Source organism: Seriola aureovittata, chromosome 2 (genome assembly GCF_021018895.1).
Source record: "Seriola aureovittata isolate HTS-2021-v1 ecotype China chromosome 2, ASM2101889v1, whole genome shotgun sequence".
Classification (NCBI taxonomy): Eukaryota; Metazoa; Chordata; class Actinopteri; order Carangiformes; family Carangidae; genus Seriola; species Seriola aureovittata.
Window position 1 is genome coordinate 2,504,978 of NC_079365.1, and position 14,383 is coordinate 2,519,360.

Sequence of the window (14,383 nt, forward strand, 5' to 3'; positions counted from 1 at the left end):
GCTTCCTGCTACGCCCTCTCTGTTATACAGCCTTATTTAAAGGTGTTTTACTGCCAAAACCTGTCTTCATAATAAATCCTAACTTAATGCTAACACTGAGTTTCTCATTTGTGTCACATTTCATTTTTTTTCAACTAATAAATGAATGACATACATGTTAATGAAATTGACCATGTACATTCCAAGTTATCAGTCGTTGTAATTAACAAACAAACACCAACACGGAACTTTGTAAAAGGCGATACCAACTAGATTTGTCTAAGTGAGCCTGTAGAAACCTCAAGTTCAGATACATACTACAGAATCCATTTTCACACAGAGCCAGGACTGTGGCTTTGTTCCTGTCTTTAAGTGTGACATTATGAAGGGATCACCTCAGCCAGTGTGAACAGGAGGGACACCTACAGCAACCCATGACTCAGTGTGTATTTAGGTTTAGAAAGAATGTGTAAAGAGACTTTGAAAAACTTTGAAGTTATCCTTTTAAACATAGCATTGTTTTAAAAAATGATCATATGCACTCTGTAACCTTGATGCTGTGTGGAAAGTGTGTGTGAGAAGAGTGGTCTGTATGAACATGACATATAAATCAGTCAGATGTACCTGATAAATAAAACACGTGTTTATTTACACAAATATTTTCAAATACTAGTCGTCTACATAAGAACATAAAAATATATACAGTGATGTAGGGACTCGAACTGCTCTGTTCACAGGTCAACGTATACATTTTCTGATTTATTTGCATTATAAGGTTTTGTAATGGGAAAATAAAAGTATGCGTATGTACTGCAGGGTCTAAAACTTAAACTTTCAAACTCTGACACTAAAACACTGCGCAACACGCTACCCTTCAAGTGCTATTCAACAATTCAACTTCAATACTTCCCTCAACATGGTGGTGAAGGCCAATTAACTGTATTACTCATCACTAAGCTCACCCGTGTCACAACACTAATAGCACTTCAGTCACCTGCAGATGATTATTGTATCATGCCGTGATCTTATTCACTAGAACCCACACTTTCAACCTGTGTCAAGGCGTCTCCATAAGTAACTTCCACAAAATAAAACTAGGTCTGAGTCTCTTCTTCCAACCATCTGGGTAAACTTTGGTTATGTCTTGGAGTAATTCAAGAAAAGCCACTTGAAGCAGTTCAAGGATCTGGAAAGCAGCACATTTGAGAAACTTTCTTTGAGAACCTGAATGAACTTTACCTGGTTTCTTAAGAGATCAGAGTACAACACTAGAGTTGATCAAACCACCTGATGGTAATGAACCTTATCCAGCAGTCCACAACATTGCAATACAAAACAGTTTAATAATGGATGACATGACGGGGAGTCGTATTATCAAAAGAAGACTGGTGATCTGGTGTGGTAAGAAAGGCAAGACAGGACTACTCAGGCAGAGAAAGTGTTCAAGTGTCATTGCGTTCACATACAGCTGGAGCACAGGACAGCACCAAACACTTCCAAAATGCTGCAACATGGAGGGTGTAAAGACTGGTCTCGGGAGGTAAACTGAGTGTTTTCATCAGATGTTGTTTATGACAAAGTTGCAGTAGTGAACTACACAGGATGTGCTCCTCTTGAACATCTTTTTTCTTTTGCCTTCTGTTGATGTACTTATTGACCAGTGCCTTCACTGTCCAAACTAAAACACAGGGTGGGGCTGGGCGGGTCATGAGACCCAAATCCGCCATGGACAACACTCGTTCTCAGACTCACCACACAAACACACACCCATGTAATCACTACAGCTTGTGAGAAAATGGAGGGATTATCTGTATATTTCAGTTACACAGAACATTCATTTCAGATGTCAGGTTAACACGTTCATTCAAGGAAGGAAAGGAATGCTGAAACTTTTTTTTTTCTTTGACGACAGTGTCCTCCAGCCAGGGTTACACTGAGTTAGACAGGGTGTGGTGAGGGCTGGCAGAATGGCACCTGTCTAGTTCTTCACCCGAGCTGGGTGGTGGTGGTGGTGGAGATGGGAGAGATGAGGATTTAGATGGGGTGTCACTGTGGGGCACCGGCAGCAGCGGGCACCGGGGTGCTCAGGGCATTGGTGGCAGCAGACAGGACCGGCGTGCCAATGAGAGGGCCCAGGGCAGTGGAGGCTGGCAAGGCAGAGATACCTGAAAAATGAGATCCAGAGAGACCATTAGAAAACTAGCACAACAGACTGTATGCTCATTTCTGAGCAGGAACCACTATTTAATAAATGTGTCACTTATCTCTTCCACCCAGTCCCCATACAAAGCACTTTTTTACAGCAAAGATATCCAATACTAATGTTCTGTTCATTGAGATAAAGGAAATGCAGCACTCACACTTGAATAGTCTTGATATTTAATATGGGGCAAACAACTAGCATTTTTCAGCTGTAAGCTATCAGCATAAGAAACATTGCTCAGACAATATATATATATATGTATTAGGGATCTACTGAAATGTTTTTTCAGGGCCTTTACCGATTATTGGTAATCAAGGAGACTGATAAACAATATTTGGAACCAATATGCCAACACAAAACTGCTGTCATATAAGGACACTCAACATCTATATTATTTCAGTGAAAGTGGGCTTGATAACAGAAACACCTTTGTATGGTATAATACAGCTACACACACACACTACATCCTCCATAATGATCATACAGATAAATCTACAACTGACTAAAACAATTTTATTATAAACTGAACATTATAACCTTCATGAAGGAGCATTCACTGCAGGACTGTTGTATTAAACTACACCAGTTTTAGCTGGATGTTCCTAATAAACTGACAGTATATTAGTAATTATCAGTTTATATGCACAGACTGCAAAGTGCTTGACTGTAATTAATCAGCTGCTTTCGGTGCAGTTATCACCTGTGAACTGATTCACCTGGCAACCTAATGATGCTCTTTAATAGTTAAATGCTAAATGGACTTCCACTTACATAGCGATTTTCTAGTCTTGTTGACCACTCAAAGCGCTTTAAAATACTTACACATTCACCAATACACTCACACATTCATACATCACACTCATACACTGATGGAACAGCCATCAGGGGCAAAGAGGGGTTCAGTATCTTGCCCAAGGACACTTCGACATGTGGCCTGGAGGAGCCGGGGATTGAACCACCTACCTTCTAAATAGTGGACGACCCGCTCTACCTCCTGAGCCACAGCCGCTCCATTTACATTTAATTTAATAGTTTTATCATATATTATTATTATCATCACCAAATAAGATGTTCCCCCTTCCCCTTTTAAAATGTAACATGCTTACTCAGAGACCTCTCTCTGTCCAACAGGTGAACGTTTTCATCAGTGTGATGTTGTTGTAACCTCAGTGTGGAGGATTGCGATGTTTATTACAGCTTCAGTGATGTCTGCTGTCTTATCTTCAACACACAGCTCTGCTCGTTAACCCTATCTGCTCATTAACTGCAGCTACTCTAGTCTGTGTCCATCTGTGCACAGCAGCCTTCAGTGATAGGCTATTATATGTGACATCTAACCAATCAGATCGTGCTATGGGCGAGACATTGCTCCAGACCAGAGTGCTGACTACAGACCAGAGACAGGCAGCTGCAGAGCCAAAGTAGCAATGTGTGTATATATATATATATATATATATATATATATATACATACATACACACATATACACACACACACACACACAGATGGGATGCATCTGTGAATGAACCAACCATAGGGGGAGTGGCTACATGACATCAGCAACGGATGAGCAAATGGCAAAATTAGGCGTTAAAGAGCAAACACTTGTATAACACACAAAGGCTAAAGGCAGAAAATAAGAGTCTCTATGACTTTGTTTACCAAATTAGCTAGGAAATAAGTAGAACGATAAGAACAAAACATTTTCTATAAAGAAAAGGTGGTTCTTCATACCATACATCATTCAATGCATCTCAAAGATCTGAATTTACAAATAGCTTGGACAATCCTTGAATGTCTACTTTTGTTATTTGTGGATGTGTTGCTGATGGCATGTAGCCTCCCCCTATGGTGGTTCATTCACAGGCGTATCTCATCAATCATGTTGTAACTTCAGCTGTTAATATACGTATGGTCCATTTTACCACTGTTTCTTACACTGATAGCTTTACAGCTGACACACGTCAGTTGTTTGCCCATATTAAATATCAAGACTTGCAGACGTGCAAGGGCTGGCAACTCCTTCACTTTGGTGACTCAGCTACCACTGTGCACCCGATAGTTTCCTTCTCAGGATTTAGCGCTGTGCTTGCTGCCACTATTTTTCTAATGTTCACTGAGTTTGTTAATGCAGTGATATCTGTGTAATAACAATATTTAACAGAGTACTTGCCAATATGAGTAAGTGTTATAGCTGATGATGGTCACAATGGAGGTAGAATTACTAGGTTTATCAATTCTAACCTCAACTTTGCTAGCAATAAAGCTTTCACCTCCATTGTGAATGAAACAACACTACTGCCTTTTTGCCCACAACTAAATGTGCTATCTAGCAGGTCACATGAACATGTGTGTTAGGGTGCACTGCAATGGTAGAGACTAGGGGTGGGCGATATGACGATATTAGATCGTGAAGGATTACAACGTGAAGACGATCTTTCAAACTGCAGAGATCGTGGGATCGTCTTGGGCACATTCTATAAACTGCAGTTCTATGCTGATGCACCGACGCACCAGACGTATTAACGTCGTCAACCTGACCGACCAATCATAGCGAATTACAGGCAGTGACACGCTTTCCTACCCGCCTCCTTGTTTGTGTGTGTAGCCGTAGCACATGGAGAGCGATGGCTGAAAGCCAAACGGAGTTGGTCGCTAAAAAAAATTCCACCTCCATTATATGGAATTGGTTTGGATTTTCCGCAACTGATCAAGCGCAAGCAAATGTAATTTGCAAAGTTTGCACAGAAACCGTTCGCACGTCGGGTGGTAACACGACTTTACTTTCTGTTACTACTTTTGCAAGAGTGCACTTGTTGAATGTTGTTGTTGTTTACCTTAAACCTTACGTTGTTTGCACATGCAGGCAACACTGCGACTATTTGAAATAAAATCTGTTAAGAAAGGTTCTTTGGTCTAAATTGTCTGTTTTTCTTTTTACAATTTAAGATCGTGATAAAATCGAAATCGTGATTTTATTTTTAAAAAATCGTGATATGATATTTTTGCCATATCGCCCACCCCTAGTAGAGACAAAATGAAGCACTCTTCAAGTTACATGTTTCACAAACCAGAATATATCTCTGCTCATCACTTTTTTTATTTCTTCTTTTTTTTCATCAACCAAACTCCAGGCCCAGTGTACAACAATTATCTAAACCTCTTATATTCAAAGGAAGATGATAATAGATAACTGATGAGGACGGGTATCATTAAGATTTTAATCCTTTAATCCTACTTTTATGATACTGCTTATTGATCCAGTACTTTAACAGTTCTCTTATTGGTAATTTGTTATTTTATAAGTTTAGTTTTCTCCATTGTCACAAAGAGCCGGGTCTCTGTGTTTGTGCTGCGCAGTGCTCCAGCATGAGACACAGAGCTGCAAACAAAGCTCTACTCCAACACCTCAGCGAAACGGTAGAGGAAAATTCTACCAGGAATTTTAGTCAAAACTACAAGAATAAAATCAAAGCTTTAATACTGAGTTTGCTGCAACACAAATACATGATGGATTACGAGTGATCCCGCCTAATCTTTTATCTAGAAGATATTGTTGCAGAATAATAAGTTTGTCATGTTCGTGTGTTCTCACCAGTGATCATGCTGGCTGTGCTAACAGCTGTATTCCCACTGGGCAAGTTGGCTGATCCGGCCACACGAGACTGATCTTTCACAATGGGGACTGTGGGGACAACAAATATAAATAAATCACTTATTCTGTCTTTGCCATCACTGATTTTGATTACATTTTTATAATCATAACCACAGGGTGTTTTATGAGGGCTCACAGAAGTAAGGGTGATCCATGGCCTCATGGGCGGTCAGCCGGGCTTGGTGGTCATAGCGCAGCAGCTTGTCCAAGAAATCCAGAGCCTCAGGGCTGACCAAGTGCTGGTTCTCACTGTGGACGAACCTCTCCCACCGCTTACGTGAATGCCTGTATGGAAAAAGCAAAATAAAAAACACTGAATTCTCAAATCAATTTAGAAAGAAGGAAGCAGAGTCTTTTAGAAAGACAACTGTGACAATCAAACCAACAAAGTAAGAAAACTGGAAGGAACATGAAATTTCAAGTATCAAAGCAAGGGGTCTGAATATTTATGTCAAAGGCATATTTCACTTTTTCCTTTTTCATAAATCTGCAAAGAATTCTAAATTCTGTTTTCACTTTGTCATTATGGGGTTGAGAGTAAACCGATGATTTTAGCAGCAGGCTGCCGCATAAAAAAAGACGTGAAGGGGTGTGAACACTTTCTGAATGCATCGTAGCTCTTCCTTTCCTATGTAAATGCTAAGAATAGTAACAAAACAAAAGCCTGCACAGTCATGATGACACCATCATCATCATGTTACTGCGGTAACAGCTCTCACCTTCCCAGAATGTCATTGAAGCGAGGTTCCAGCTCAATGTTGTACTTGTCAATGTAGTCGTACAGGTCTTCAGTTCCCAGAACCTTGGCTATTCTCACCAACTAGAGGGAAACAAACAGCTAGTCACCTTAAATAAAATACTGGCTGGGTCACCACTGATGAGATCTGAGGCTAGAAATATGCCAATGCTGTTTTAAAAAAAAAATAACCACAATAACAATGGGGGAATAATACCAATTTTGGGTCAACTTTCCATTTTAGTCATAGTTTGACGGAGCTGCTTATTTATTTATTTATTTATTTTATTTATTTATTTATTTATGTATTTACTTTTTTTTTTTTTATTATTTAAGGACTGTAGATGTTCAACAGGAGAATTCTGCCCCAACATCCAACCCTGCTTTGTGTTTACCTGGTCATAGTTGTCATGGCCATGGAAGAAGGGCTCCTTCCTGAAGATCATGCTCGCCAGCATACAGCCAAGGCTCCACATATCCAGACTGTAGTCATACATCTGAAACACACAGGACACGTCTTAAAAGAGCGCTGATCAAATGAAAACAGGAAAATGAAATTCTATCCAGGCCGATATTTTTTTGGTTTGTAGAAGAGATGACAAATAATGCAAATCACTGTGGTTAATCTGTAGCGTAATACAATGGTCAGCGCAAGTGCGCTTATGCTGAGGAATATAGAAGTTGGGAAAACGTAGTGCCAAAGAAAGGGCTGTTTGACAGCAAAATAAAGCTGTGAAAATATTCAAAATATAGCTTACACTTGACCAGGTGACTCAAACATGTTTGTTCTGCTGTCGCCCTCTACACAAGTGTAATGCTCAGCTTCTGTGGCAGTACTCCTGCCTTCTTCTCCAAACTGGGAACTGACTATGACTGACTAAGTGTGATTCGGGTTCTCTGCTCTGCTCTCTACTGTGTATGTGGTGGATGATCCAGTAATTTCACTCCCTAGTTTCTTCAAGTGATGATAAAAAAGACAAATTTAAAGGGATACAATAGCAGGTTTTGTCGATTGCTGTTTGGAAACACCATTCAACCACTGACCCCTCCTCCCAGGCTGAACAAGCAAGAGATCAGTGTTTGCAAGAATACAGCAGCAAATCATCACACTCACTTCAGATATTGAGATCCATGTGCAACATTTTGTTTGTTTTCAAGCACAACTCAAAAAGCCGAAGTGCCACTTTCATGCCCAATTGCAATATCAAATTGAAATACTCAGTCTGAACATGGGTGCAAGGTTTTGTGAGTTTTTACACTCCATAAAGGCCTCAGAGATTGTTTTTTTCATGAGTTTTCAAGCAGCCAGAGCCCCTAAAAAATGCATTTTCCCAGCAGAATAATAATAATAATAATAATAATAATCTCTACAAAAGCATTAGGTTTCTTGCACCTTCAGTGACAGAGACCTTTCTAGCTCTAGCATCCTTTGTACTCTGGCCCTTATAAATGCAAGGACAAGAGCTTTGAGATGCACCATCTGCAACTCCCCTCTGAAACACTTAGATGTGCCCAGCAGTGTTTCAGATTGTGTGTAACTGATAAATCAGGAACAAAGCATAAGGACTTACAAAAGGCTCTCAGTTAACACCAATGACATAATTAAAATCCACCTGAAGCATACTAGCACACAGGCATACCTGATAGTCCACTAAGAGCTCAGGTCCTTTAAAGTAGCGAGAGGCGACTCTGACATTATACTCCTGTCCTGGATGGTAAAACTCTGCCAGACCCCAGTCAATAAGGCGTAACTACAGACAAAGAAATGAAGCAGTTAGAGAGCTCATGTATTATTGTTCAACAAAGCAAAGTAAATGAAAACTTACTGAATTAATGAGTCCAAGCACAAAAAGGCAGCAAAGAACAGGCAAACAAAAAGCTACACAACAACAATAAAGATTAAACTTGGTTAATAGTTCAATTTAATATTTCAGATATTTTTTTGTTTTGGCCAAAGGGGCACAAACAGCGATTGTGTTCATCACTCACCTTGCGGTGTTCATGATCAATCATCACGTTATGTGGCTTCACATCTCTATGCATTATTCCCATGCTGTGGCAGTAGTCCAGGGCCTATAAAAAAGAGCAGCAGGGCCTTGTCATCCATCGGTCAAAAGGTTTTCTACCCAGAAATTTTAAAACAGCAACAAAATACCGGACAACACACAAGGTGTTGATGGAAAAACCAGAGGCGAGGTTTGAAACTATATGAGAACCAAAGCATTAACAAAAACCAAACAAAACAAAGACAACAAACAAGCTTCTTTCAAAATGCATTTAACTCTCATCTGAGGACCTAATGCTTCACCAGCCTCAGGGTGTTTAGAGGGAACACATTATGAACCAAGAGACGGCTGGAGGACTCACTTTGAGGATCTCGTACATGTAGAACCGGATGTCATAGTCTGTCAGGGTCTGGTACAGTTGCTGGAAACCAAAACAAGTAATTAGTCTTTCTATTGTACTGGTAATAGACAGCACACATTGATGGAACAGTCAGACATCAGACAGCACCTGGTAGGATTGTGCCAGTGACTGAGGATAGAACCAGAAGATGGTTGACTTTCTGGCACCGAAGACATAACACTGGACTTTTATTTTCCTCCATCACATACACACACGTGTACAGAAAAACCACTAGTATGCCAAGAAAGGAGGTATCCATTATCTCACACAACAAAGGTTTATAAATTAAGAAAAGTTTAGTTCCTACCTTGAAGTCTGTGTTGTTGACATGTTCAAAGACCAAAGCGGGTGTGCGGGACTGCAAAATATAATAGGTGTTTATTTGATATGTTGCCGTCTCAACCAACAATATCTACTAACACGTGCAGTTAAATTCATCTGTTTGGCTGAAACAGTAACACTGTAATAAGTTATGGCACTAATGCAAATGCTGTATGAACCAACTAGGCAGCCACACTGTGAGCAACACTATGGCTAAATTTCATTATGTCTGTTTGTTTCCTGTAGACATGAGTGAGCAGGGAATCTCAGCCAGCATATGAACAGTCATTAGGACAGATATTGGCTGTCACTAGGCATTCAAATTTCAGCAATTACAATTTCTCTTGTTTTGATTTTTAACTCACCAGCTTCACCACTGATGAAAGGAAATACAGCCATTCAGGACGGGCTATTTCTACAGTTTGATTTTAAATTCTAGTTAATTGACATCTCCAAAACAAGACTTTTAACATTGAATCCAATGTTGGGTTAATATAAGTCTTTTCTTTTCTTTTAATGCAGTGTACTTAGTACTTGCTGGCTAATTATTTTGACACTAAAACTGCTGACCATTTTTTCACAAACGATCATTTGTTGCTTACAGTGTGAACTAACTGCTATGTATTACTTTATATGCTATCAATCTGCATCTAAAATCACAAGTTGCCAGGGCCCAAGTCAACAGTCCAAGTAATGGATTAAAACTGCAAATCAAAAGGTATTCAATTTACAATGATGTAAAAGGAAGCTGAAAATCTTATGTAGTTTTTACTTGTGTTTTTTCAATAAAACACCATTTGTCTGTAATGCATCTTCTGTCAACTGGTTCATCAACAAATTGCATCATCAAACACTATAGATTATCTCAGGTGGCGACAGGTGAGTCTCATTTTCATTTTTTCACACAAATACAAAGAAGAGAATGACTGTTGTTGTTTCTTTGTCAATGACTGAGTTACATAGTTGGGTGAGTGGTGAAGTTATACCATTGGTGACTGAGTGTTGGACTTTTCCATTGGCCGTTTCTCTTTCCAAATGACTTGGCATGAATACATTTCTGTTATGTCATCAGGGGGTGTTTACAACAGATTCACAACAGTTTACATTATCTCCTCAAATAGCTGGTTGGACCTTTATTTACTTCAACTGCAGAAGGTTCTGATTGGGTGGCCTGAGCCATCCAGGTACAAAGACCGCTCTACTAGGCGTAAGAGTACAGTTAGAACAAACCTGTTGGAAGAGGAAGGGGAGCAACATTCAAGATTCTGATGCTAGCTCCTATCCCGATTCCAAAACCCCAGCTACTAAACAGTAGACTTAAGCTGCCTAATTTTGCAGTGTCACCACATATAACCAGTCAGGTTATTATTGATCTGATGTTGATCTTGCACAAATATAGTGTAGAGTTTTAATAAAGAAAACTATTTTTGAATCAAATTTTGTCTGAAAAAAAGGGGTCAAAATCTAGCATGTGGCTGGACCACATATGGTCAATGTTCAAAATTTAGGACATAGTTGAAAACTGTTGTATACCCGCTGTTGACAACTAATATCATCTTTTTGCCGTTTTTATACTCCTTTGGATGCTTGTCTGACCGCCATTATTCGTCACCCATGATGCTGTCTTCTGTTTACAAATTGTGTCACAACCAATCACACTTTTTGCTTGGTTCATATAGAGTATTCATTGAGCAGCTCTGTTATTTATTCATTAGGTGCTATATGTGTTTTGATGTGAAAGTTCAGTTGCTGTACATGCTGCAGCTAGCAGGCTAGTTGTTTAACATGAAAACGGTCTGGTTAGCAGCCACTGAACTTTTGAAATGAAAATTTCTTAATATAGCACCTTTTAATGACGCGAACTGTATGATTCATCTGAAAAGTAGATCACATGCCAAAGTAAAATTGTCCATGATATAAGTTCATGAGATCGCCTACCTCTAGACCACACCATTAGGTTAAAAGGGGGAGCAGGGCCACTCATTACACACATGTATTATTTTTTGATGTTTCTACATTAATGTTTTTATACAAAACATAATGTAAAATAATGGTATTCTGGAGATTATGTTTAGTATATTTACACTATACCAATCAAATATAAAAACATTGCTAAATTTGGCTGAATTATAAAGGCCAGAAGTGCTCCTAAATGAAGAACTGTTTGCAGAACTGAGCTAAACTATCTGACTCACTAAAAAGACCTAGAATTCCCATCACTACAGTGTTTCTTATGCAATAATGAAGTTAGAAGTTCAATTATCTTGTGTGATGAACGGTCGTTCCAGATGGTCGGGCCCACTTAAACATCTGCTGGTGCATCTTCTCTATGGAAGGTAGCTAAGGTATACCTAAAAAGTCATTAGGTGCTTTTTTTTGGCAAAAAAGTCTCTTGCAACAAGCAATCTAGCAACAAACGGGCTAAGTTGATAACTCTTCAGGTTCTACACGCCCCTCTCATAGAAACTGTTCGTGCCACACAGCATTCAGTTGACCAGTGGTGTAACTCAATCACTCAGTCTCAGTTTGGTCTTATTGCCGAGCCCTTCATTCAACTTCTCATTCAATTTTTAAAGATGATATTATCATTAGTAATGCACTCTATTTTAAATGTAGTTTTTGTATCACTTTCCTACACATTGATCCACTAGGACTGCCATCCTGCAATCTGCTCTTTTTTTAAATTCAAAACAGAATTGAATCTATATGGATTATAAATGTTTATGATGGCACTGGCATATCATAATATAATAACAATGCACTGTTGTTCCATTTTTAGAGAAAGCCCTGGCACAAGTTAGGAGTACAAGACTATAAATGCTTAGATACATCTAACTTAAAGCCACAGCTCACTTAGTACTTACAGACACATACTTCTCCAACCCAAGTGAAATCGATAAGCTTGCACAGGTGGTGGGCTCACCACGCTATTGGTACAGTAATCATATTTCAGAACCCCAACAGTTTGTTTTTTCATAAAATGTTAAAACATGTTATCAGGAAAACACACAAAAATATAGATATTATTCAAATATAGAATTTGCTATAACCATGACCAAAGATTAGAGTGTTCATGAAAAAAAAAATTATACTTTACTTACTACAGGGTCTTTCACAATATCTATGAGGGAGATGATGTTAGGACCTCCGCGTAAATTCTCCAAAATCTTAATCTCACGCTTGATTTTCTTTTTCTTCACAGGCTAAAGGGAAAAGGAATAGACAGTTAGATGGAGTTGAGGATAGAGCCTTATCATTCAATCAGAGTCACTGACTCAATCTACACCTCTGTCTCTGGATAGATTTACCTTCAGTATCTTCACCACAACTTTCTCATTATTGGTGATGTTGATTGCCTCAAAAACTTCACTGTACTTGCCACGCCCTAGCTTCCGCACTAACTGAAAGTCATCCTGGTTTCTGCGGAGGAAAAATCACAACCATACATCAGCCGGGTTAAAGCATTCCCAAACAGCATGTTGCAAGAATTATGTGAGGGTCAGCAAGGTATTTACCCCCATTCAACTACATGGGACTCGTAGTCCCAGTACTCCCTGGGCCGGTGGGTGTTGACCTCAGTGTACACACGGGCCCGGCTCGGCACTGGTCCTGACATGTCCGACAGCTTGGCGGATGGGATGGAGAGATCTTATTGCAGCAGAGGACGGTTGGAGTTCAGGGAGGATGGGTGGAAGATAGGAAGACAAGGGGAGGTAGGGAACAAGGGAGGTTGATCCCAACAGGCCAAGGGTTTTTTGGGGGGGTGGAAGGGGGGAAGGGGGGTTGTTTGAGGACGGGGGGAGGGGGAAGGGGGGGGCACCAGGGGCACGGTGGAATAGCTAACATAGAAGTTGGGAGAAAATTAAAGATTAGAGAAATTGAATTCCTGATTCATCCCGCTACATCACAGTATTGCAGTACCTTCATCGCTGGTGTATGCAGTGTCTCCAGCCATACATTTACAATTATATCAAATGAAGAAAAGCCACAAAGCCCCGCACCAGTTTGTTTGACAATGCCCCCTTATTAATTTATCAGAAAAGTCATGTATTCATTATGTATTAACACATCCCTTTGTTGACATTGACGAAAATGCCAAGTTCACTGCTGCAAGGCTAGCTTAAGCTAGCAAACCTTTAACTGCTAGTACTGTTTTGCTCTCTAAGCTCACAAACCCCATAGGTCCCCCTCCACGGTAGTACACTGCTCAGCCTCTGCGCTGGTACTCCTGCCTGCTTCTCCAAACACTGATACACTGACTATGAATAAGTACCTAATACAACCACACGTCAAATACCCAATGATATGGACTGTTCCAATGTATCATCTATTCCAATGAGACTCGCCAGTAATCATAATTCATAGGTCTAAGTAACAGTTAATAACTGGAGATTTAATTGTTTGTAATCCACCGCCGCAACATGAATGGATATATTTTCCAGATCGACCCGATCAATTGCCCCATTAGGCATTAGCTTGCTAGACCAATCAACATTAAATTCAGTGAAAATTTGACTTTCACTAAGGGCTCCCACAGTCATTTTGCGTCCAAAGGCACAATGATGGGTACATGAATCATTCGAACCAGTTTATGTTCAAAAGTTAGCAGTATACAGTTACTCACTGAAAATTAACAGACATCCGCTATGTAAAGTTCTATCGACATTTGTATAAAAACTGAAGATTTTAGGGTGTTATGAAATTAGTTTCAGACGATGGTGGAAGGGGCTACATTTTCCGACGACAACGAAACTATAATTTCTTATTTCGGTGCAAGCAAAAGGTGTTGAAAACTTATTGGCTCGAGGTGGGCCCTAGTTACTAGCCTTGTTGCTAACATTAGCACGGGTAACGTTTGCGCTCTCAAATTATCACAGAGAATATGAGCCCGTATTGTCAAAAGCAGAGAAAATTCAGGAGTTGATATTTACCCCCTTGATCACTTCGAAGAGCGAAATGCTTCCCAACAAGCTGAGTTTTGTCAGGCCAACGGCTCTCGCCCCCTCCGTCGCCGGTGTGTCTGTGCCAGTGTGTAACCACTGCTGTATCAGCGACAAAATGGCTGACCACATCCACCAACGTC

At 39.9% G+C, this 14,383-nt stretch overlaps 1 protein-coding gene and 1 non-coding gene across 3 annotated transcripts; both read right to left on the reverse strand.

Moving 5' to 3' along the window:
- Nucleotides 1–600: 600 nt before the first annotated feature.
- Nucleotides 601–14,383, reverse strand: LOC130182597 (casein kinase II subunit alpha). Of its 2 annotated transcripts, XM_056397635.1 has the most exons (14): nt 14,232–14,383; nt 12,816–13,139; nt 12,609–12,720; nt 12,402–12,503; nt 12,165–12,227; nt 9,287–9,337; nt 8,941–9,000; nt 8,563–8,646; nt 8,214–8,324; nt 6,969–7,070; nt 6,557–6,657; nt 5,974–6,122; nt 5,778–5,867; nt 601–2,144 (listed from the first exon to the last, which is right to left on the reverse strand). In XM_056397635.1, the coding sequence occupies exons 2-14, from the start codon at nt 12,914–12,916 to the stop codon at nt 2,026–2,028; spliced, it is 1,245 nt and encodes a 414-aa protein (XP_056253610.1). In that variant the 5' UTR covers nt 12,917–13,139; nt 14,232–14,383; the 3' UTR covers nt 601–2,025. The 2 variants fall into 2 exon arrangements, with proteins under 2 accessions (XP_056253610.1, XP_056253621.1); XM_056397646.1 differs by lacking the exon at nt 12,165–12,227.
- Nucleotides 9,095–9,231, reverse strand: LOC130162127 (small nucleolar RNA SNORA57). The gene has a single exon (XR_008826238.1). It is a non-coding gene; the product is annotated as a small nucleolar RNA SNORA57 (small nucleolar RNA).